This window comes from Macaca thibetana, chromosome 15 (assembly GCF_024542745.1).
Source record: "Macaca thibetana thibetana isolate TM-01 chromosome 15, ASM2454274v1, whole genome shotgun sequence".
Classification (NCBI taxonomy): domain Eukaryota; kingdom Metazoa; phylum Chordata; class Mammalia; order Primates; family Cercopithecidae; genus Macaca; species Macaca thibetana.
Genome location: NC_065592.1, coordinates 78,188,189 through 78,213,750, shown reverse-complemented (window position 1 = coordinate 78,213,750; position 25,562 = coordinate 78,188,189). Strand labels below are relative to the sequence as shown.

Genomic DNA, 25,562 nt, shown 5'->3' with positions numbered 1-25,562 from the left:
ACGGGAGCTTGAGAACGACTGACTTAGTTTACCGCTCACAGAAGCTAACGATTTTCAAGGTATATCAGATGGAGGGCCTTTCCTCTGACTTGAACCCTAGACAAGAAAAGCAAGAGCTGTAATCCTTTTAGAAGACTTGCTGAGGAATTCTAGCAACATTTTTAAAAACTTAGAATGGGTAAGGAAAGCAGGCCTCCATCTCAACAAGGCTCAATCTAAATTGATGCTTACTAACACAGTATCTGGAGCCAGTGCCTGGATTCAACTCCTAGCTCTGCAAAGGGCGATCTGGGACAAGTGACTATACTTTCCTTCTCTAGCAGATTTCCTGATCTATAAAAGAGGAATAATAGGGCCAACCATGCAGGATTAAGAATTTTAAAAGCTAAGAGATGTGAAGTCTTAGAGCGGTGTTTGACCAGTAACAAAAACGATTCAGTTATATCCATGATTCTTAAGATCAATTTGATGTAAATGGAAAAACTGACAATTGAACTGTAAAATTCACTTATTTCCGTGACTCAGAAGAATTAGCCTACATATTCACCACTTTTTAGTGGCCCCCAAACTTTTTTTTTTTTTTTTTTGAGGTGGAATTTCACTCTTGTTGCCCAGGCTGGAGTGCAGTGGCACTATCTCAGCTCACTGCAACCTCTACCTCCCGGGTTCAAACAATTCTCCTGCCTCAGTCTCCCAAGTAGCTGGGATTGCAGGTGTGTGCCACCATGCCTGGCTAGTTTTTGTATTTTTAGTAGAGACGGGGTTTCACCATGTTGACCAGGCTGGTCTTGAACTCCTGACCTGAGGTGATCTGCCTGCCTCAGCTTCCCAAAGTGCTGGGATTACAGGCATGAGCCACCGTGCCTGGCCCAAACTGGTTCTTACAATGTTTCAGAGGCTGACTTTAAGGCCAGAACACAACCTTTGTGCTTGACAGCTCAGAACATTTCCCTTAACACCTGTTGTGGTACTTTGCCTCTTACAAACCCTTCTCCCCATAGGAAAACTTTTTTGCTGACTCAGAAATTTGCTTGTCCTGAAAGGAGTTTTAGCTTACAAATAGAAACACTGGCATTAAAGTGGCAGGCAGTAAAGTGAACTAGGCTAAAAATAAATGCCCTTCGTGGCCCCAGAAGTGCCAGAACAAATGGACTGAAGGAATTCCAGCAAATAACACCCATATGCTCAAGCAATGAGTAAGGGCATGAAAGAATTAAATGCTTAGCCCTGGTAGCCCCAGCAGTGTGGCAGCATGAGCCTCTGTGCAGGTTGAAGTACACTGTGAGCCTGGTACCAGAGCCACTTTCTCTATATTCTGGGCATGCATGTTGGAGTGCTCCTGCCAGGGTGCTGCTCAGAGCCCCATAGGGAGATTTGTAGTCCATCTGGAAGGCTTGGTATTTACTCAAAGGCCTATGCAGTTTTTTACTGAAGCTTATGTATTGTTCTCCCAAGTCAACCCCTGCAGGGAAAATTAGACAATGGCAGGCTGACTTCTATATGCTTTAAAAACCCTGCGTTTCTCTCTAGGACATTGGTCTAGACAAGGAATTTATGAAAAAGATCTCAAAAGCTTAGGCCACAAAAACAAAATAGAGAAATAGGTCTTAATTAAACTAAAAAGCTTCTGCACAGCAAAAGAAATAATCAACAAAGTGAAGAACAACCTGCCGAATGGGAGAAAATATTTGCAAACTATTATCTGACAGGAGACTAATATCCCAGAAAATACAAACTCAACAGGGGAAAAAAAAATCCCATTAAAACGTGGACAAAGGACATGAATAGACATTTCTCAAAAGAGGACATAAAAATAACCAACAGATACATGAAAAATTCGTTGCCATTACTAATCATCGGAGAAACGCAAACCAAAACCACAATGGCATATCTTATACCAGTCAGAATGGCTATTACTAAAAAGACAAAATACAACAGATGTTGCTGAGGATATGGAGAAAAGGGAAAATAATGCCATTTGCAGCAGCATGGGGATGGAATTGGAGGTCATTATGCTAAGGGAAATAAGCCAGGCACAGCAAGACAAATATCTTATGTTCTCACTCATGTGGGGAAGCTAAAATATTTCATTCCATGGAGGTAGACGGTAGAAAGATGACAGAGACTCAGAAGTCGGGGGAAAGGGAGGGCAGTTGAAAAGAAGCGGGTAAAAGAATACAGATATACAGTAAGATAGAAGAAATAACATCAATGACTGTAGTTAACAAAAATGTACTCACGTGATGGACACCCTGAATCCTCGGATTTCATCAGTATGCATTCATTACATACATGTAACAAAATTTAACATGTACCCCATAAATTTATACAAACAGCACCAAGAAGAACCCTGAGGTTCTTGGAGCCAGTGAACTGCCAATGTGTCTGTGTAGCAATGTTAACTATTTAGAGAAGCAAGGCTCCCAGGAAAATAGGTGCCTTGAAGTGTGCGTAGTCTGATTCCATCTATGTAAGTGATAGTAAAGGTGAGAATTTTGTTGACACTCCAGGAATTCATGCATTACAAATTTAAATAGCCACATAAGTGAGTAGGTACAAGTGACTTCCAACCTCCTCACCCAAAGGAGCAGAGATATTCTAAGTATTAGAGCTGGAAGAAAACCTATACAATTTCTTGATAGAAACCTTTTCAAATTTTTCCAACAAAATCCAACATTCAAAAGAAAGTGTTGGTAGAGGCAGAGGTGGAACACACAGGGCATGGCCTTTCCCTCCACTTCAACCGCCCCTTAACCTAAGGCATTCTTGTGAAACCTCATGGCTTTGAGGAACCCACTAACAATTGCATTTTACCCCAACTACTCACCTGTCTGAGCAGAAGTGCCTAGCACTTCTACTTCCAAGGTATTTTTTGAGGTGTCATCGGCTTTAGCTTAGCCCTAAGAATTAAAAGAACCTCGAGTGTAGATGATTTCAAGCTCAACTTGTTCCCTTTATGAAAGTATAATACTGAATTTGAGACTTAACTTTCATGGATGGGAATAGACTGCAGGTCCACAATCCTGTAATCCCCAAAGCTTTGGAAACCAAAAGCTTCTTAACTCATTTGGTGCTTTCAATTCTCCTAGAGCTCTGCACAGCAGCAGTCCCAGCTGAGTCCCAGAGGTAGAAAGGTAGAACCTTTTAAAAACTTGAACAGAAAACTTAACAGTGTTCCAGTCAGTGGCTAAGGGCTCGGCATTCGATTTAGTGTCTGGGCTCACCCTCTCTGTGGGAAGCAGAGAATTAAACAGAACTAGGGAGCACTTTCTGCCCAGTAGCTGTCCCTCAAAACAAAGTGCTTAGGAAACGAAGAGGCATAGCCATAAAGCTTAAGGTCTTTATTTGCCTGTCTTTAAAGAATCCTTTATAAAGCCAGCTTGTCTTCCCACCCCCACCCCAATGTCATTCTTTTAAACAAGCAGGGACATTTTAGTAGAACACTGTACTCCTAATGCCTATTGCTACTTCTTATTGGAGTGTGTGCGTGTGTGTGTATATGTGTGTGTGGTTGACAGAGAGAGGGTAAAACATAGCTTCATGATGATCAGGCAGAAACTTGAGTAAAGTAGAAATATCTGGGATAAGAAAAGCTAGAAATTAAACTCCTTTTTGGCTTCAGATATTTTCTTAGTAGAAAATGCTGATGCCTGTCCTGAGTCTGCTCAATATAGACTCTTGGAGCAGAGCTGCTAGGATTTTAATAGAATTTATTACTGTCGATAGCTTGTATATTACAACTAAATTCAGAGACCCTCTTTAAGGCGATAGTAGAGTAAATATCAGCCTTGGGATACTGTATACCCATATTTAATCCCAGACCACTCTGAGTGCCTATGAAATCTGTAGCTTCAAACTCATTTTTAAGGAGGTTGTCTTCCAGGTGCCTTAACCCTGAGGTGGGAAACTATCATTTGACATTGACCTTTAAGTTCCTATTCAAATCTGATCACAAGGTTCCCATTTTGACACTGTAGATATCAATGTCAATGTTTTTGTCTCATTTTGACTTAACCTTTGGTAACTAAAACCTTAAAAAAAAAAAAAAAAAATCAGAGGCTTTCAACCTTTACTGTATCCTGACTCCAACCTGACTGTTCTTTCCAAGTATATTTATACCTATGTTCTCAGACTACAAATCGTTCTTTTTCTGATTACTCAAGGTAGAGTCTTACCACCTTCACAGTCCCAAAGGTAATAAGGTTATATAGAACTACAAGACATGTACTCTCGGCATTGAGAATATTGCAGACATATTAAGAATCCAGTGGCAATGAGGGAAGAGGGGAGAGGCACCAGGTACATCCTATTTGGTCTAGCAGTATAAAACCGCATAGGTGATGCTTCCTGACAACAATCTCTACCCTCCTCTAGCTCCCCTTCTAAATCCCTAGTATATTACAACCCATAAAACATGTGAGGAATGAAAAAGTATTAAGAAATGAAGGTAGGAAACCATTCTGCTTTGTAGCTGGGTCCTAGCTTAATTAGACTCATGGGAGCAGAGTGATAGATGCTGTTTTAAAAGCAACGTATTTAATATCCAAGGAAGTAACCACACCCATATGGTCATCTTGAGTTGGGTCAAATTTTAATCTCCCAGGGAAGAGCCACAAAGCACAGAATGCTCCCAGACAGCAGGGAGTAGCTGACACTAGGGAGACCAACTAGGGTATTGTGCACGTAACACAAGAGTTCCAGTCTGTGCTTGCCTCTGTAATATCAGTTCTTATGCCAGCATGCCGCAGCTGCAAATGCTGAAAGGTGGCAGGAAATCGGAAGGCCTTCTGCTTGGAAACCCTCCCTCAGTAGTCTGCATGAACTATATGATTCCACTGTTTTTCTCAAATATTTGCAGTATATTTGCTTTAAGCGGCCACATCTGTGCCTTTTATCGTAAAGCAATCACATCCGCCAGAAGGACAGAACTGCTAATGATAGGAAGCACCTGAACATTAGCTGGCCTGTGCCGGGCAAAAAAACCAACTGTCCCACTTACAAGTCTTAGTTCACACCATTGTGTGAATTAAATATCCATACATTAAGCATAGAAGAACAGATTCAGAGAAATAGAATCTACATCTTCAGCTCCACCTCACTTTTCTTTCTTCTCGTCTTTAAATGATGAATGATCTTCCTTTCCCTCTTAACTATACTTTCTTGTAGCTTTTATCTTGGAGCTGTTTTGTAAACCTGTGTTTTCCAATTAGACCTCAGTTTCTAAGAGGAGGAATCATGTGTTCAATCTCTATTTCTACCCTATTCTTGTTGCTCCTTCTAAATCTTCTTCACTGTGCTTGTAATAGAAACATCATTAATGAATAATAGTATGGATGTGGATGAGAAATGCCATTAAAGGATTAGGACTTGGCTGATTATAGCCACACATGTAGTTTCAACAAATGAGAAAAATGAGTCCAGAGGCAGAGATGATGCCCCTTGTGGTCTCTGGGCAATCTGGATTGTTTCTATTTTGGTCTGGTTCCATTTGCCCGAGATCACTATTCCAGCCACCATGCCCAATTTTCAGGTACCAGAAATGAATAGATGGAAAGAAAATGGATCCTCTGCCCTCTTAAGGATATTTCCTAAAGTTGTATATACCATTTCAGTTTACATTCCATTAGTCAGAATGTAGTCCCTTGGCTGTACCTCACTAAGAAACAGGCTGGGAAATCTAGTATTTAGTCTTAGCATGGACCCAGCTAAGAACGCAATTACTGTCACTCACTGGCTGAAGATTCATCCTACTCTGGCCCTTAGGAGGTTACAGCCTGCCAAGTCTGCAGTATCCTCCTTAGAAAGTTCCCATCCATGGGTATTAGGTATCTTAAATCTATAACCAATCCTTGCTTTGCTGAGTGTTCCCTTCTTATTCCAGGGAGAAAAGCCAAATGTGAACCCTCCCAATTCCAGTGCACAAATGGTCGCTGTATTACGCTGTTGTGGAAATGTGATGGGGATGAAGACTGTGTTGACGGCAGTGATGAAAAGAACTGTGGTAAGTAAAGACTTTGATGATTTATGCATTTTGTTAAAATATGATGTTAATCTGCAAACGTATTGAGATTCTAAAAATAAAATCACTTCTAACAGTTGCTTTGAAAGAGTCTAAAGAATCTGTACTTCTCTGTGTAAAGGAATAAAATTGAATCTTTGACATGGGGTTATCAACTTGAGAATGGAATAAGGTGATGTTCCATTTAAATGACAGGACCTAGTTTATCTTAGATCACACAAACATGTGGAATAGGAATCTGGGAGAAGGAAGAAGAGGACCAGAAATAGAGACAAACAGAGGATTGCTTAGAAAGGACTGTTTTCCCCTTTTGATTTTCAAATGGCTCTGATCCTAGAAAAGAAGGCAAGCCATGGACATGAGAAAATCCCATAAAGTTTCAGGGGGTTAATTAACCCCTGACATAGAAACTACAAGCCAGCACAGATCAAAGATCCGATAAGGATTCTTTTTTAATTCTCTGCCTACAATAGTTGCTAATTCTAAAGCATTAGCAGAGCGGAAGACATTCTCTCCCCAAGAGAATAGGGATACAGTGTCACATCCATCAATCAGCATCTATCAAAAGATCATTGTGAGAAATGCCTATGTATGCAATCTATACAACCTCATGTCAAGCCAAATCAGCTGAGAACTGCATGGCAAGATCACATTTAGATACCATGAATACATGCTGAAGTTTGCTCTAGGATCCTTTCGTTCCATGTTGTAAACATTCTGAAACAATATTCTATGTGAATATTGGTGCTAACATTGTCATTTATCTTTTAAAAGATGTTATATAAAGATGTTCACTATACAAGGTAGAAATACAGAAGAATAGTAGAGACGAAATGTAGGTCTCAGCAACTGACACCTTGTTATGCCCTTACCTACTTCTTGCATCATTACTAAACGACTATACATCATGGCAGACCTTGTTCTATACCTGTTCGCTCTGAGCAGTATCACAGGTGTTTTTATGCCAATGTGTAGAGCAGATCAGCAGCTCCTTTGGAAGCATAAGAAAGTCAATTCTACAGTCTCAGGGAAGAAACTTACATCCAGTCGTAGGACCAAGAATAGTTCTCCTGTGCAACACTTTCCCATCATTTGCATTTTAACACTAAGATTTTAATCTATTCCACAAGACATTGAGTCTCATGCTATTTCTGGGTTACCTTGGTAATTTAGTTCCCTCACTAAATATCTCCCTAGAGAGTCCTCACTCTTGTCAACTATTTTCCTGTTGTAAGTTGCAATTTTTTTTCTCTATTCTAAACTATATATTTGGCAAAACCTATTGCTTGTTCTTAAAAAGCAATTATTCTCTTTATATTGCAAAAGTCTTCTTTTACCATCTGACTCAGTAGGAACTAACCTGGGTCAACTTGGGATTTTTCTAAAATAGTCTTGTATAAGTACTCTCTACTAGCCACATGGTAGGAGAGTTTGGAAAAGAAAAGGAGGTAGACATATATCTAATCAAGATCATTTGAGGTAGGAAAAATTGTATTCTTAGCCACAATTAGTCTCTACTTTCCATGTGTGACAGTAGAGAAAGAAAGTGGAAACATTACAATCAGGGAAGTTCTGAGTGCTTACTTTATTTCTCTATGGAAGAGGAAAGCTGTAGAATTACTTAAAACTTCCAAAACTACCTCCTATTTTTGGTCTAATCTCTTAATATGGAACTTGGTTACAATATTTAGCATGGTTCTTTATTTCCAGTATGTCAGTGGGCATAGTCAACTTTAGATTCTCTAAGCCATGTGCTTCTGTTGGTCCCATTAACTCATTCTTTTAGAGTGTTAGGCTGAGCTAATTAATCAGCAACCTAAGTACTCTAAATATGTAACTGCTAATTCTCTTCCTCTGTAGCACATCTAAATTTTTACTTGTCTCTCAAGGCCCAGTTCAAATATCCTTTCTTTACCCTCCCAGTCTATGCTCCAGATGAAGAGAGATAACCCTACAGCAATTTGTCTCTGTTTATCTTTTGCTCAAACACTGTGGTATACAGCCAATCTTTCACATCCTCATTATGTTTTCTAAGACTTAAAATCATGGGGGGCCAGGTGCAGTGGCTCATGCCTATAATCCCAGCACTTTGGGAGGCCGAGGCGGGTGGATCATGAGGTCAGGAGATTGAGACCATCCTGCCTAACACAATGAAACCCTGTCTCTACTAAAAATACAAAAAAAAAATTAGCCGGGCGTGGTGTAGTCCCAGCCGGGCACCTGTAATCCCAGCTACTCGGGAGGCTGGGGGAGGAGAATGGCGTGAACCTGGGAAGGCAGAGCTTGCAGTGAGCCGAGATCGTGCCACTGCCCTCCAGCCTGGGCGACAGAACGAGACTCCGTCTCAAAAAAAACTGCTAGGAGCAGTGGCTCACGCCTGTAATCCCAGCACTTTGGGAGGCTAAGGCGAACGGATCACGAGGTCAGGAGATTGAGACCATCCTGGCTAACACGGTGAAACCCTGTCTCTACTAAAAATACAAAATATTAGCCAGGCATGGTGGCAGGCACCTGTAGTCCCAGCTACTTGGGAGGCTGAGGCAGGAGAATGGCTGAGGCAGGAGAATGGCCTCCACAGGGAGGCAGAGCTTGCAGTGAGCTGAGATCACACCACTGCACTCCAGCCTGGGTGACAGAGCGAGACTCTGTCTCAAAATCAATCAATCAATCAATCACGGGGTCTCTTTACAGCCATTCCGCTAGTCCCTCTTTTGCAACTTCCAAAGAATATCACAGGTTGAATTACAACAACTAACCCTGCAGACCCTCTGACTTCTTCCTCCATGCTCAGGAGAACATGGGCCTTGAATACCACTTAATTCATTAACACTAGTGTTTGAGTTTTTCAGTGATTTTAGAAACAGTCATGAATCTAAAGCTAGCATGGCTAGTCTTGTTTCCTTGGTTATGTAATTCAAGGAGATAATGCTTTTTAGATCATAATTTGCCAACCCATCTTGGGTTCTAGAAATTAACTGTAATCACTATCTCTCCCCTTTATAATATCTTACACTGAACCAGAGTGGTCCAAGGGCAAACTCTAAACTCTGAGAGTTCTACTTACTTTGAGCCAGTGATTTGGGAAATAGTCCCTTTCAAATGTTCATCAAATTGTGAATTTTTCGCTTATTTATCTTCACAGAATATATGTTATAGAGGAATGTTTTAAAATACAAATTTGGGTAGAAGCTATAAGCATATAGGCAAGAAAGAATATACGGTAAGAAAGATAAGCTTAGGGTATCCTGTGTGGCTACTTTATATCAAGATTCATCCTACTCTGTGATTCCTTCATGGGTAGGGTAATCAAGCTGCCCAATTTGCTTAGGACAGCCCTGGTTTATACTTATCTTCTGGATTAATTAACAGTGTCCCCTTTCTGCTGAGATTGTCCCAATTTGGACAAAAAATTGCATGGTAACCCTAAGTATAGGGGAAAGACCTGCCCCAGCAAGAATTAGCGGCAGAATCAATTCCTTTCCTTAGGCTATTTTAACATTAGCAGTCAGTTACGGATATTAGCACTGACAGCTTCAATGACTTTTAGCTGATTGATGTTAGCCTACCCCTTGACTAGAAAGGCTAAAATCATCTCTCCCTTGAATTCTAAATACAACATCTCTTGTTACACTGATTGAGTTTTCTCCCCTTTCTACCTGATGAGTTCCTTTGCCCCTGTAGACCAGTATTGGTGACAATATTCAGTACTGGGGTTTGGCCTTCATTCTCCACACTAAACACATGTGTTGTTAAGGGATGCCCCTTGAACAGTGTCTTAGTCAGCTCAGACTGCTCTCACAAAAACACCATAGATGGGTGGCTGAAACAACAGAAATTTATTTCTCATAGTTATGGAGGCTGAGAAGTCCAAGATCAAGGTGCCAGCAGATCTGGTATCAGGTGAGAGCTCTTTCCGATTTGCAGATGACCATCTTCTCACTGTGTCCTTACATAGTAGATTACAAAGAGAGAGAAAGCAAGTGCTCTGATTTCTTTTTATAAGGGTATTAATCCCATTCATGGGGACTCCATCCTCATGACTTAATTACCTCCCAGAGGCCCGACTTCCTAATAACATCATATTGGGGGTTAGGATTTCAATACATGAATTTTGGGTGGAAACAAACATTCAGTCCCCAGCAAACAGTTCTACTATGATCCAGTCAGAAGAGGGAATGTTTAGCTGTTAAATGTATGAAGTACTTGAATGACTTGGAAGAAATACATATAGAAAATGAAAGTGTTACTTAATCTCAACATTATACAATAGGCAGGAAGTTAAATGTAAGATATCTCCGAGTCGTAAGATAATGGGCAACTTCTATCTGACCTTGACTTCAGTTTCCTCCAAGTCTCTCAAATGAGCATCTTCCTTCTCTGAAAAAAAAAATAATAATAATAATAATTTTTCTGAAGTTTCCCCCTGGATATTGGCAATTGAGTGCCCATTGACTCAGCTTTTTTTAGAGCAAAACATGCCAAAATGCAGTATGAGCCCTCATGTGAAGCTAGGGCTGTGGGTAAGTGACTTCAACTTTAACCCTTCAAATAAACGTTTGTAGTAAAGAAGACGTGTGCTGAATCTGACTTCGTGTGCAACAATGGCCAGTGTGTTCCCAACCGATGGAAGTGTGATGGAGATCCTGACTGTGAAGATGGTTCAGATGAAAGTCCAGAACAGTGCCGTGAGTGTAACTTGCTTTGGCCTTGAACTTTCCTAAGTTGTTTGGTGTCTCACGTTTCTAAGTATTGCTTAATCTACTACTTGGTATTCATTTTTCTTTGCCTGCCTTGAAGTTTAGGTCAATTGACTCCAAAGTCAGTCAAATCACTACCAGTTTATCAGCCTCCTTTAAAGAATGTTCTCCCTGGTCCAACAAGACTTACATTCTCTTGGGTAGCTTCACTATTGAATACTTAAAACTGAAGTCAGCAGATTCAGTCAAGAACTCCTTGACTAGGTGCATAGATTTCAAATGTTTGATTATAATGATTCTGAGCAGATGGTACTGTGGTCCTGGAAGCTAAGTCAAGAAGTGAGGGTTCCCTATGGGCCAAGCATAAGCTTTTAGAAGCACAGCTTCTCATACTATTAAAAAGCTATTACTGAAGAGGTAAGGTAGCTAGTAATTGGGTGAATAGTGACTTCTGACACACATGTAACCTAAAGTTACTAAAATGGAGATCTTACAGCTTATTCTTGAATAAGATAAACTTCATAGGTATGCAAGTGTATACCTGTGTCCTTAGGAAACAGTCTGTGAGACCATAAAGAATGATGGTTTGGGATCATATAAATTGAGATCACATGAATGTCAAGGCGAAGAAAGTCTTAGAGTTTATTTTGAGTCAGTAGAGGCCTGCACTGGTAGAAGCACTAAAGAAGGACTAACATGAACAAAATTTAGGTCTAAAATGTGATTATGAAAGAAAATCAAATGGAAAGGAAGATAAGGGTGTTACTTTCAATTTTGTAGATAAGTGAGGGGAGTAATATTGGTCAAGACAAGTGAGTTCAAGGCCTGCGAGCTAAAGACAGGTTGTGTAAAGATTCAGCCTCAAGTTTTAGTGGAGAATGACCTCGTCAAGTCAAGTATTAGGGCATGCTTCTACTTTGCAAGATGTCAATTTAAAGAAGGTTGTGAAGGAGGCCTGTAAAGGAATCTAGGCAATAGAAGATTTCCTAGATGTTTGACCATCTGACTTTTCATGCATTTGAGATTAGATGACAATATCTGGGTCTGTCCACTTGATATCCAACAGATAAATAGTGGTCTAGGAGCAGCCCAGCCAGTAAACTTCACCATGCCAAGTAAAACAAAAGCCAGAACTGAGCACGCCATGGGACCTTGAAGGAGTGACGTGGTCAAGGCTGTCAGGTACACTGTCAGGTAGCATAGGTTTGGCACAGCTTCTAAGGAATGGAGCTGATGAAAGAGCTCCCCAGGCTTCAGCCAGTTAGAATTTCACCAGTTGCCAGGCTACTGAGTCACAGGTATTAGCGCTTCCAGGCAGCACAGGAGCATCAGCTTTGCATTGATCAGTTTTGAGGCTCTTTTGAGACTGTATATCATCAACAGATATGAGAACATGCCGCATAAATGAAATCAGCTGTGCCGCCCATTCTACTCAGTGTATCCCAGTGTCCTGGAGATGTGATGGTGAAAATGATTGTGACAGTGGAGAAGATGAAGAAAACTGTGGTAAGAAGATCAGTGTTGAGTGACGTAACCCAAAGACCCTTTTCCTAAAGGAAGGGTGGGCAGGGGAAACTAACCTAAGCATGAAGAGGCACTGACATTGACTCACTTTTCAGTGACTTCACTATCTGCTCAATTACTCGTCCTTCATAACTGCCCTAAAACCCTAAAAGACATTCACGTGGCAATTGGCCATTGCTTGGTGTTTCTTTTAGGCAAATAGAAATAAGAAGGTAAGTCATTCAAGGCACTTGTATGTAGTAGTAGCTCAGGGAAGCAGCAATTATGTGGACTTTTGTCTCTGTTGTGACAGTAATTCATGTTCCTTTTGCACTTTGGCACAATAAAATTAGGTGAGTAGGGTTGGCAAACACATTCATAGGTCTAAACTTGATTGGGTTATTGGAATAAATTATTTGAGTATTATACAAACATTTCTTTGCCCCTAAACTAGATTCTGGCATAACTTTTTTGGGGAAAAAAAAAAGACACAGAAGCATGAATTAACATCTTGCCTCAGATACCCAAAGAAAAGTCTACCCAACTGGTGATACCTTTGTCTCCTGTTGCAGTTCCTGTCTCTGAAAGCTAACTCTGTTTCCTATTCTTTCATGTTTCTGGTCTTGGAAAATCTTTAATAAAATGCTGCATGTTGAAGGTGAAGTCCTGGGAAAATCGCTAGGTTGAACAAACAGTGCTTTGAATGTTCTTTCAAGCTACCGCCCTTTTTATAGGGCCTCTAAAACCTACCCAGGTCTGACAAGCATGGGTCTCCTGATATGGTAGTAGTCAAGGGAGCTCAGGGTACTTACAGTTGAAACACCAGTCTTGTGTATAGAAGTCACCTCCTGAGGTCAATACCATTGCACCTAGTCCAATGAGTTTTAGTGTTCAATCCTAGAATTGAGTTTTCTGTATTGGTAAGCCCTTGTGCTGCCAAGTGTTTCCCTTATAAATCTAGACTTTGCTTCCCAAGAGAGTCGTGGTCTCTATTCTAATTGCCACCAAATTGTGACCTTGAAATGTTTGGCAGGAATTTAAGTCAAAGTACCAATTGGCTAGTAGGACTAGCTTATCATTGTCAGCATACCTGATTGTTAAATGGTGATTACAGCCCTGGCAGTAATCGATTTTTTCAAAATGGAAAGTGTTTAAGACTTGTTATTCCTGATCCTTATTTAAAGGACCGAAAAGAGGAACCATGTATGGTAGTATGTGGTTCACCTCTTTTTGGTGACAGTGTCTTAATGCTTGTTGTATTACGTTGCATGATATTCTCAACTAGTGATGAGATCTGACAAGCTGTATGTTGATTCAAGGACAACTCAATCTCTGCCTTCCAAATTGAAATCCCTTGTTTCAGTTTGTTAGTTATCACAGCCACTTTTAGAGTCAATTGTGGTTCTCATCTCAAATTAATTTCTAGTCTTCAACTATTTTCTTGGTCCTTTATTTCTGTTCTTCTTATTTACAGTGTGCCTTCATTTTTTGTACAGTGAGACTGTGTTCTTGATTTAACTCCGTTGTAGCCTTTAAGTTGGGCTAGTAAGTTACGATTAATGAATAAAGATCAATGTATTAGATTTTGGGAAAAGAATCTTGAAAGGACCTATCTTGATGCACTTTCAATGGGGCATCCTCTCTCTTAATAGGCAATATAACATGTAGCCCCAGTGAGTTCACCTGCTCCAGTGGCCGCTGCATCTCCAGGAACTTTGTATGCAATGGCCAGGATGACTGCAGCGATGGCAGTGATGAGCTGGACTGTGCCCCGCCAACCTGTGGCGTCCATGAGTTCCAGTGCAGCACCTCCTCCTGCATCCCCATCAGCTGGGTATGTGACGATGATGCAGACTGCTCCGACCAATCTGATGAGTCCCTGGAGCAGTGTGGCCGCCAGCCAGTTATACACACCAAGTGTCCAGCCAGCGAAATCCAGTGCGGCTCTGGCGAGTGCATCCATAAGAAGTGGCGATGTGATGGGGACCCTGACTGCAAGGACGGCAGTGATGAGGTCAACTGTCGTAAGTAGCTTTCTAGCATGGCATGTTCAGTTCTCTTCCGTGTATCAACTGGGACAATTTGCTAGCTTCATTCCATGGTGTTTCCTCCCTTTGTAGCCTCTCGAACTTGCCGACCTGACCAATTTGAGTGTGAGGATGGCAGCTGCATCCATGGCAGCAGGCAGTGTAATGGCATCCGAGACTGTGTCGATGGTTCCGATGAAGTCAACTGCAAAAATGGTAAGGGTTTCTTCTTGTTGGTTAAGCAATGGATTGCTCTGACCAGACCCACTCATGGAATCTCCCTTCTTTGTTTCTCTTTGTAGTCAATCAGTGCTTGGGCCCTGGAAAATTCAAATGCAGAAGTGGAGAATGCATAGATATCAGCAAAGTATGTAACCAGGAGCAGGACTGCAGGGACTGGAGTGATGAGCCCCTGAAAGAATGTCGTAAGTGTACTTGTTGCTCAAGTACAAACCCTGGAAGTTTGATACAATCCAGCATAGCTAACACTGTAGACCCCATGTGATGGCTGCTTAAACTTTTGAATATACTGAAGTTCAATTGTAGACTTCAGAGTGAAACTTTATGACTTAAAAACCCAGGTAGGACAAACTATAGTGTTTGTTTTTGTTTTTTGTTTTTTGTGTTTTTTGAGACGGAGTTCCACTCTGGTTGCCCAGGCTGGAGTGGGTTGACGCAATCTCGGCTCACTGCAACTTCTGCCTCCCAGGTTCAAGCAATTATCCTGCCTCAGCCTCCCAAGTAGCTGGGACTATAGGCGCCCGCCACCATGCCCGGTTTTTTTTTTTTTTTTTTTTTTTTTTTTTTGTATTTTTAGTAAAGACAAGGTTTCCCCGTGTTGGCTAGGCTGGTCTCAAACTCCTGACCTCGTGATCCACCTGCCTCGGCCTTCCAAAGTGCTGGGATTACAGGCATGAGCCACCGTGCCTAGCCCAAACTAGTTTATAGTTTAACCTCCTTAAAGATAACTGATCATCAATAGAGAAACTTGACTAAAGGCTGCTTGACCAACTGGTAACTTGCCAAGGAGATAGATAATCCACCCTGAAAAATATACCTATAAAATAAATGATTAGGTCTTAGACAAATCATGGGTTTGACCAGGCCAACTAGATAAGTTATCAAATAGCTTGGGTTTTAAATGTGAAAGACAGGTATTAATTGAAAATAAGTTGTCAAGTGACTGCTACATTTTTATTCCAGATATAAACGAATGCTTGGTAAATAATGGCGGATGTTCCCATATCTGCAAAGACCTAGTTATAGGCTACGAGTGTGACTGTGCAGCTGGGTTTGAACTGATAGATAGGAAAACCTGTGGAGGTGAGTCTAAGAAGAAAACCTGGACCCTGCGGGTGATGGGAAAGGGTAGTATGTACCTAGTAAGGTATAGGAGCAGAAAGACTAATTCTGATTTCCCTCCTAGATATTGACGAATGCCAAAATCCAGGAATCTGCAGTCAAATTTGTATCAACTTAAAAGGCGGTTACAAGTGTGAATGTAGTCGTGGCTATCAAATGGATCTTGCCACTGGCGTGTGCAAGGCAGTAGGTAAATGAACTTGGACTGGTGTAGCTATTGTACTTTTACAAGTAAGTCCCTCTTAAAGGTACAGCCGGTGACCACAATAGTCAAACTAAACGTGAAATCGTACTTGAGAACAATGTTGCTAACCTCATAATACAGCAGTATCGGTTAAATAGCAGATCTCTCCCCCAGACATCTACCTTGGTCATTCCTTTTGCGTATGATACCATGAATACCTACCAGGTTTGCATGCTCTCTGTTTCCAAAACTTGAGTGCAACTCAAATAAGTGACTTATTCATCACCCACCCTGTTGTTGAAGGCTGTAATCCCAGGACTGCCTTCCTAAACCATAGGAAGCACTTGCAAGTCCCAGGGGCAGGAACTCCAGAACAGATACTACTGACGTATTCCACAATACCTTTACTTTCTAAGATCTCTGCTGGGAGGAGGTGGTTTAGAAAGACCTTGCCTTCTTAAAGCAAAACTAAGTAACCCTGACTTTCATCTTGCAGGCAAAGAGCCAAGTCTGATCTTCACTAATCGAAGAGACATCAGGAAGATTGGCTTAGAGAGGAAAGAATATATCCAACTAGTTGAACAGCTAAGAAACACTGTGGCTCTCGATGCTGACATTGCTGCTCAGAAACTATTCTGGGCTGATCTAAGCCAAAAGGCTATCTTCAGGTAACTTTCAGTTCCATTTGTAGTGTCTCGACAAGTCATTGTCACTTGGGAAGTGATCTGTGGGATAGTTTGGAGGAGTTTCATTTTGTGTCTAGCCCCATCTAGCATCTAATTACCTGGGGACATTAAATCTAACACTAATTCTTTATTAAATTGTTATCATTTCCTAAATAGAAACTAATAATTGTCTCTGAAGTAAAAGATGACATCTTTCATATTTTTTATATTTTCTCCCTTTTCTCTACAGTTAATTGAGAACTGTTCATTGTTGCTACAAATAGAAATGGTAGTACAGCCGTTTCTTAATGGGAACTATAGAAACTCAGATGATGGATACTGAAACAAATAGCTTCCCTTATAAATTTGTTGTTCTTGTATATAGAATACATACCAGCAACTAGATAATCCACAGCATTATTAATTTAGCATCAGTAAGCAGCATGGTTAAATAATTTGAGTGGTGAGCTGTGGTGTTACTAGATTTCTTTCTGAATGAAGTCATTGACCATTTTGTAAGCAAAAAGTCCCTTCTCCAAGCTCTAATTGTGTCAAACTCTTAAATTTCTTGTGACCTATTCTGTTTCAGTGCCTCAATTGATGACAAGGTTGGTAGACATGTTAAAATGATCGACAATGTCTATAATCCTGCAGCCATTGCTGTTGATTGGGTGTACAAGACCATCTACTGGACTGATGCGGCTTCTAAGACTATTTCAGTAGCTACCCTAGATGGAACCAAGAGGAAGTTCCTGTTTAACTCTGATTTGCGAGAGCCTGCCTCCATAGCTGTGGACCCACTGTCTGGGTTTGTACACCGTTTTCTATCACATAGCTTTTTGAATGGTATCTGTGTAGGTCAGGAGCTTTCTCATACCTGAATTAGTACTAAAATCTCAAGGTTTATCAGCCCTCTACAACAAAGAATTAGAATTCTAATTCAAGATATCAGTTTTGCCCCAGTTGAATGACCCTAGGACGGCCTTATCTGTATGACAGGTCCTCCTGTCTGACTCGTATGAGTGATTGCTGGTTGATATTAATGAATTAACATTCCTGATTTGATGTGTGTACCAAAAGCTGTATCTGAACCCTTTTGCCCACCCAGTTTCTATGCAAGTGATTTTTTAGTTTTTGACTGAACACTTTGCTGGGCTAGCTCTGGATGATCAAACCTAAATGACAGTCTGAATTGTGGGGATTTGGGTAACGACATTGCATCTAAGTGTGCAAGTTGTCTGAAAGTCCAGCAGAAATAAACAGACCTTTATAGAAACATTTCACTAAGGGGGTTCCCTAAATTACCACTAAGTAACATAGAAGAGCAGCTTAGGAAATTGACTAAGGCTGTAGTCATCACAACTGCCCCCCCTACAGCCTCATTAGAACTCAATCAGCCAACCCCTGCTATGAAATTTAAAGGATATTTGTCTTTCACTCCTCTGAAAGAAGTAACCTTTTAAAAAGGAAACATAACCTTGTGACTTTGGGCCGAAATTTAGATGTCAGACAAACATAGATTATTACGGTTAATAATGAACTTGCAGATTCTTAATATTCAAATTTATTTACCTAGAACAAAATTTAGACCCTTAAGTGTTACTATTTGTCACTAGAGAATCCCTTTTCTGCTTAAATTTTAGTTTCAGGCTACAACTTTATTCCTTCTAAACCACTGAGGCTTATTTCTCATTTAATTCTTCACAGTTTTGTTTACTGGTCAGACTGGGGTGAACCAGCTAAAATAGAAAAAGCAGGAATGAATGGATTTGATAGACGTCCACTGGTGACAGTGGATATCCAGTGGCCTAACGGAATTACACTTGGTATGTATGGTCTTCCTTCTCGATCACCCACTCAACTATCTTCATAGTGTTTCCATTTATCTCCATGGTGAATTCTGGACTAGCAGATGACTCTTCTGCTTCCGCCTAAATTCTAGCAGGAATTTTCAATGGGAGTAACTGAACAACACAAGTAAAATGGTGGATTAGCAAATTACACATTCCGTAACTACTGACCTGTTGTCCAGCTGGGCCTAATATGTGGCACGAACTCAGTGAAGGTTGGGCCTTGGGTGCACTCATACTAAATATTCTGGGCATGAATGCCTTAGCATTTCCTGAATTGCAGGCTTTTAACAGTTTTCTTCTGGCTTTGTGGAGGAGGAGAACAAAATGCCAGCCTCTTTTAATATTTTCTGTAATGTGAGTAGTATTTCTTAAGTCATTTACTTTGAGAATCTCAGGTACCCTGTTAGTCCCCAAAAATGAATGTGGATACAGATTCTGCATGCTGCTTTGCCAGGTTTGTGTGACCCCTGTTAAGAAACCCTGCTGGAGAAAGAACCATAAAAGTAGAATATTAATCCATTAGATGTTTTAAATGGAAGCCAGAGTAGTAGTGGCTTGTCATGTAATGACAATTCTTTTCCTACCTAGACCTTATAAAAAGCCGCCTCTATTGGCTTGATTCTAAGTTGCACATGTTATCCAGCGTGGACTTGAATGGCCAAGATCGTAGGATAGTACTAAAGTCTCTGGAGTTCCTAGCTCACCCTCTTGCACTAACAATATTTGAGGTAAGATGTGTCTCACATCAAAGTGTGTATACCTTTCAGCTATTATATCACTTTGAGGAGAAATGACAGACATGGCGGGAGGAGGGAAGAGCAGCTGAGCATGGCTTGAGAAACTGCTTTCACTTAAAACCTGGTACAAATTAGACACTAATTCCCAGAAGCACTTCAAACCTAAACTTGATTCTTTTACAGTTTTATATCTAGTGTCCCAGCTCAGCATTCAATAAACTTAGTCCATTAAATGAGAAGTAAATGATGACCTTAGAAATGGACTTGTGTTAATCCTGGATGTACATGCTAATTGTGGGGTTCTGTTGTAGGATCGTGTCTACTGGATAGATGGGGAAAACGAAGCAGTCTATGGTGCCAATAAATTCACTGGATCAGAGCTAGCCACTCTAGTCAACAACCTTAATGATGCCCAAGACATCATTGTCTATCATGAACTTGTACAGCCATCAGGTACCGTGGAGAAGCACAGTCCTTAATAACCACTTTAAGGGAAGCAGCATGACACAGAACCTACTGGATGTCAGTGGCTCTTGGCAACTCCCCTTTCTTTAAAAGGAACGTTTGCCCTCCCGTACCCTACCTCAAACAGTTCACACGTTATTTTTTTATTTCTGCTGCCTTAGAGAAATGGCTTCTCAGCTTCAGCTCCTAGCTTCCCTCCCAAGCCTCAGTGTCAGATCTTTTATTTCTGCTTCATCCATGTCCCCTTGGCCTTCAGCCCCTCTTGCCAAGACTATTGCAGTAGCCTCCAAAGTAGCTTTTGTGCTACAAACTTCCTCTACTGTTAGTTTGCTAGGATTTTTGCAATGAAGTGCCACAAACTGCCTTAAACCACGGAAGTTTATTGTCTCAAAATTCTGGAGGCCAGAAGTCTGAAATCAAGGTGCCAGCAGGGTTGGTGCCTCTTGAGGGCTGTGAGGGAAGGATCTGTTCAGGGCCTCTTTTCGTGGTCTGTTGACAGTGCTTCCGCCTGTGTCTCTTCACATCATCTTCCCTCTGTATATGCTTTTGTCCAGGTTTTTTTTGTTTTTTGTTTTTTTTTGAGACGGAGTCTCGCTCTGTCGCCCAGGCTGGAGTGCAGTGGCACAATCTCAGCTCACTGCAACCTCCACCTCCTGTGTTCAAGCAATTCTCTTGCTTCAGCCTCCCGAGTTGCTGGGACTACAGGAGTGAGCCACCATGCCCAGCTACATTTTGTATTTTTAGTAGAGATGGGGTTTCACTATGTTCACTATGTTGGCCAGACTGGTCTCAAACTCCTGACCCCAAGTAATCTGCCTGCCTTGGCCTCCCAAAGAGCTAGAATTAAAGGTGTGAACTGTAATACCAGTCATATTGAATTAGAGCCCAGCTTAATGACCTCATTTTAACTTGATTACCTCTGTAAATATCCTGTCTTCAATATCTCCAAATCAGATCACATTCTGAGGTACTAGGACTTCAATATATGAATTTTAGGAAGGAACGCAATTCAACTTGTAACACCTACTTTTTCCCTGTGACACACCTGATATAGGATTGTGTAGAGTCTTAAACACATCGGGTTATATTATGTCCTGCTGAAAACACTTGGCTGGTTCTATCTAAATAAAACCTTCAAACCTTCCTAAGGCTGAGTTTCCTTCCACTTTGTTGGAGCAAGTAAAGAGAAAACCAGGAGAACATGCCTAGCCTCCTTTCTCTGAGCCTTCACACTAAACCTTGGGCCAATAGTGAGAGCCAGTCCTGGTCCCTCACCTCCCTTCCCCACCTTCTCTTTTGAAATCTGTCTCTTAAAGACATAACTTTTACAGTCTGTCTCTAAGAGGTCCCTTATTTTGTGTCCTTAGAGCATGCTGCCTGTACCTTTATACTTATTCTTCCTTGATACTGCTCTCACTTGAAGGATTGCCAGAGTCAACAAGTCTAAGCTCTTGGGGGCAAGGACTCAGGTCTTCAACACGTAGAACAAGGCTTTATATATACTAGGCATTGGAATACCCATTTTAATGGTATTTTTTCCTGACTAGGTAAAAATTGGTGTGAAGAAGACATGGAGAATGGAGGATGTGAATACCTATGCCTGCCAGCACCACAGATTAATGATCACTCTCCAAAATATACCTGTTCCTGCCCCAATGGGTTCAATCTAGAGGAAAATGGCCGAGACTGCCAAAGTAAGGCATTTTGTGTTTCAACCACAAGTAGAACATACAACAAGCAATGTAAGACACAAGCTTGGATTTTTAAGAATTCTGTTTTAGCTAATTCTTTGAATAGATTTGAGAAGATATCTGCTATTGTTGTATGCCGGGTTATCATGTCATTTCTTTAGAACTGACTTTAACCCATGTCAACATTAAATGAGTTTATAGGAGACTATAGTGTCAACATACCTTATACTAATTTGTACCAGTTAGTCCCTTAACAGCACTGAGCTAGCCGACTTGCAGGTAATTAAACGAGGCCTTAACATTTTTCCTCAAAAGGAGGAGGACAGAAACTATGCTTAAGGAAGGCCATGGTTACGAAAACCTCATTGCCTCGTGGGTGACGCTTACCTAAAATAACACTTAAGCTGAATTTGCATTTAGTCTTCTGTTCTTAGCTTTTGATTAAGTGGCAAATTAAACTCCTTTGTGTGGCCAAGGAGCTCATATGGTGAGGCTGGTGAGGTTTTTACTAGCATGATTCATGGTCAGGTCACGGCAGGGATTAGCTCAGTTTACCAAGAAATTAGTTGCAAGACAGTCTGGTATGCCTGCTATACCAGAGCATCTTGAAAACATTTCTTGTAATTTCCAGGAACGTGGGATATTGTTTAGAGGGATAAAATATGGTTGTCCATCATTTTGAATTGTCAAATTCCAAATACCGACTGTTCTTCCCAAAGTTTCATGGTATCTCTTTTTGCATGAAGATTGCTGTTTCAATTTTGACACATCAGCTGTACAACTTAGTTCAGCAGTGGTTTGTCTCTTTTACCTGGTTTTAAAATAACCTTTTGCATGGCTTGTCTGGACAAAAGAGCTAGCCATTCTGGAACCTTGGCATTAACCAGGTTCTTGGTTTTTATAATTCAGGTACTGCAACTACTGTGACTTACAGTGAGACAAAAGATACGAACACAACAGAAATTTCACCAACTAGTGGACTAGTTCCTGGAGGTATCGAGTTCAGTACTGCAAACTGTTAATCTCCACTAACAGCCACACTCTTTGTATCTATAGCTTAAATAATTAATGCAACCTTTAACTACTATTTCTGCCCCAATTGGTAACCTATATTTAAACACCAAAGACTTAAAATTTGCATATCTTTTCCTGACTGATCTTTAAGGTTTCTAGTAGAGAACTGTCAGTGAAATGGCTACTACAGCATGTGACTCAAATACTTCTAGGCCAGAGTTGTTCCTGGTGTTCAATTGTAGTAGATAGTGAACATCAATGTTGGATGCAAAGGTTTTGGCTCCTTACCTGATGGGTAAATCTCTAAATCTTAATACAGACCCTTCTAAACGGATTCCTTTTATTCCTCTGTAGGGATCAATGTGACCACAGCAGTATCAGAGGTCAGTGTTCCCCCAAAAGGGACTTCTGCCGCTTGGGCCATTCTTCCTCTCTGTAAGTAGATTTCCTACAAGTCTGGGTTCAAGAACTACTTAGATACCAGATGAATATTTTTTGTTCATCTGGAGCTACCCTTTTATGCTGTCATAGCACTTATGACACTGAATTATATTCACTTTCTCCCCCACATAGTACACTAAATTAAGGCCCATATCTTTCTCTTCATTTGTGCCGTTGGCACAGTAACTGGCATGATAAATGTTCAACAGTTAATGCTTTCCACTTCAGCACTGTTAGCCTGGCTTGTCCCCCTATAAGTCTCTTTAACTGCTCTTCTGTTCCCCCTTTGAAATGCGTGTAATGCTTTATACAGAGGAGATGCACAAATGCTTAAATGCTTTCTTGAAGAGTTACAGGACTTGTTGAGGGTAAATTAAAAGCAGTTAAGAATTTTCAAACCTATGGAAAAAGGACCTCAAACTATTATGAGACATGCGAATTACAAGGACTTGGCTATAAAAGCCTTTGTCCTAAATTAATAGATTCCAAGCTTAGCTAACACACCAGGAACACCTGAATAGCTCTCCAGAACCTTCTGCAATTTTAATTTGGTGAGCCTAAGGTGGGACCGAGGACCCTGCCCTTGCCTGGATGGATGTGGCTAGCCCAGCTCCAGTGCATAGAACTACCTCTGGGCTGAACTTGTTTCAAGCTCCTGGCCCATGTTTATTCCAACTTCTAGTTATCCTAGCTCCATAAAACATGACATTTTTACTAATGTCAATTATTATGGATTCCTGAACATTATTACCTTTCTTATATGTTCCAATATTAGACTTAACTCACTTAGCTACCCTCTGATTTTTTTCAGTGCTCTTAGTGATGGCAGCAGTAGGTGGCTACTTGATGTGGCGGAATTGGCAACACAAGAACATGAAAAGTATGAACTTTGACAATCCTGTGTACTTGAAAACCACTGAAGAGGACCTCTCCATAGACATTGGTAGACACAGTGCTTCTGTTGGACACACATACCCAGCAGTAAGTCAGCTTTGTGTCTTTATATACCATGGCTTGAAGTGAGACGTTTCAGAAAGGAGACCTAGGCTAGAAAGAGAGCCATTAGGATGATGGAGTTACCAAATACTTCATCTGCCACCTGGACATTAGACAGTGTAGCCTATTAGAACATAAGTCAGTTGATCAGCATCTAGCCCTCACCAAATGGCAAGAGGGTCAACTTAATATAGTGGTGACCTTAAGATATTTTTGGTTATAGAAATGACATGTAAATATTAGCATGAACCAAGTAGCTCTTTACTGAACTATTAAATCCATTGCCTACTGGATATTTGAAAGTAAATTAGCATATCCTATATAGGGGAGTTGGCTTAAAGTCAGTGTATTGAGTAAGATTCACTTAGCCAAAATTATGATACACTTTGCTTTAAAAAGTATCCCACCACACTTAGCACACTTAGTATAGCTAGCTTTTCTTCTAGCAGTAGTCATTCACTTGTTCTTCAGATGAAACCCAAGTGGAGTGTCTGGCCTTCACGTAGGAAACAGGCTGAAAAAAACAAGTATTGATTGCTCCCCTCTCAAGCTCTGGTGAAACATGGAACAGTGGTCAATTCTTGACACAGATGGCTTTTCACATTTTTCTCCAAGACTTATGATCATTAAGTAGAAGAGGCAGAATCAGTCACACTATCTTATCTCACTACCAAGCAGGTATAGTTGAATTCAAATTAAATGCATGAATGATACAATTCAGTACTCTTTTGTATCTGACTTTTCTTCTGAGCACTCTCAGTGTTCGAATGACCAACTAAAAAGCAGGGTCCATTTTAAAGACGAGAGTTGCCATCAGTGAGTGATCACCAAGCTCATTCCATACTTCTTCTTTTCCACAGATATCAGTTGTAAGCACAGATGATGATCTAGCTTGACTTCTGTGACAAGTCTTGACCTTTGAGGTCTAAACAAATAATACCCCCGTCGGAACAGTAACCGAGCCAGCAGCTGAAGTCTCTTTCTTCCTCTCGGCTGGAAGAACATCAAGATACCTTTGTGTGGATCAAGCTTGTGTACTTGACCGTTTTTATATTACTTTTGTAAATATTCTTGTCCACATTCTACTTCAGCTTTGGATGTGGTTACTAAGTATCTGTAACTCTTGAATTTCTAGACAGTATTGCCACCTCTGGCCAAATATGCACTTTCCCTAGAAAGCCATATTCCAGCAATGAAACTTGTGCTATAGTGTATACCACCTGTACATACATTGTATAGGCCATCTGTAAATATCCCAGAGAACAATCACTATTCTTAAGCACTTTGAAAATATTTCTATGTAAATTATTGTAAACTTTTTCAATGGTTGGGACAATGGCAATAGGATAAAACGGGTTACTAAGATGAAATTGCCAAAAAAAAATTTGTAAACTAATTTTGTACGTATGAATGAAATCTTTGACCTCAATGGAGGTTTGCAAAGACTGAGTATTCAAACTACTGTACATTTTTTTTCAAGTGCTAAAAAATTAAACCAAGCAGCTTAACCATGGTTTGTGCCTGTTCCTCTAGGATGAAATCCTAGCCTGAGTAGTATCAAGTGTTCTGTGTGAGCTATAATTCTTGATGTTGTATAACTAAGCCTGTAATTGGGCTAGTTTCTCTTACACCCAAGTACAGCTAAAAAATGAAGTACTGTTTAACATTTGCTCCCAAAATATTTCTTACTGTGTAAAAGAAGCTAGCTTAGTCTGTACCTAGAATTCCTTTTGGTTAGAGGAGATTCTTTTCCATTAACTTGTTTCCTGATTGAGAAACACATGCTAAGATTTCTATGAATTCTGCTTCTTTATAGTTAAGTCTGTTTTCCATGTTCTGTCATTTATTTAGGTCAAGGACAAGTGCCTTCTAAGGCATGGATAAGGGCTTTCTTCTTATAAAAGTCTA

The 25,562-nt window shown here is 40.6% G+C and overlaps 1 protein-coding gene across 4 annotated transcripts in view; it reads left to right on the top strand.

Moving 5' to 3' along the window:
- The window catches only part of VLDLR (very low density lipoprotein receptor), a 33,082-nt gene extending 7,920 nt beyond the window's left edge, over positions 1-25,162 (top strand). Inside the window, exons 2-19 of one of the 4 annotated variants that reach the window (XM_050761922.1) lie at positions 5,882-6,001; positions 10,582-10,704; positions 12,100-12,222; positions 13,872-14,243; positions 14,340-14,462; positions 14,549-14,671; positions 15,450-15,569; positions 15,673-15,798; positions 16,289-16,460; positions 17,047-17,265; positions 18,165-18,283; positions 18,899-19,038; positions 19,359-19,500; positions 21,060-21,206; positions 22,113-22,196; positions 22,572-22,652; positions 23,470-23,639; positions 24,515-25,162. In XM_050761922.1, the coding sequence (XP_050617879.1) occupies positions 5,882-6,001; positions 10,582-10,704; positions 12,100-12,222; positions 13,872-14,243; positions 14,340-14,462; positions 14,549-14,671; positions 15,450-15,569; positions 15,673-15,798; positions 16,289-16,460; positions 17,047-17,265; positions 18,165-18,283; positions 18,899-19,038; positions 19,359-19,500; positions 21,060-21,206; positions 22,113-22,196; positions 22,572-22,652; positions 23,470-23,639; positions 24,515-24,550 (2,540 nt within the window). In that variant the 3' untranslated portion in view covers positions 24,551-25,162. The remainder of the gene's footprint in view (positions 1-5,881; positions 6,002-10,581; positions 10,705-12,099; positions 12,223-13,871; positions 14,244-14,339; positions 14,463-14,548; positions 14,672-15,449; positions 15,570-15,672; positions 15,799-16,288; positions 16,461-17,046; positions 17,266-18,164; positions 18,284-18,898; positions 19,039-19,358; positions 19,501-21,059; positions 21,207-22,112; positions 22,197-22,571; positions 22,653-23,469; positions 23,640-24,514) is intronic. The other 3 variants (XM_050761924.1, XM_050761923.1, XM_050761925.1) reach the window with 3 other exon arrangements.
- Positions 25,163-25,562: the final 400 nt, after the last annotated feature.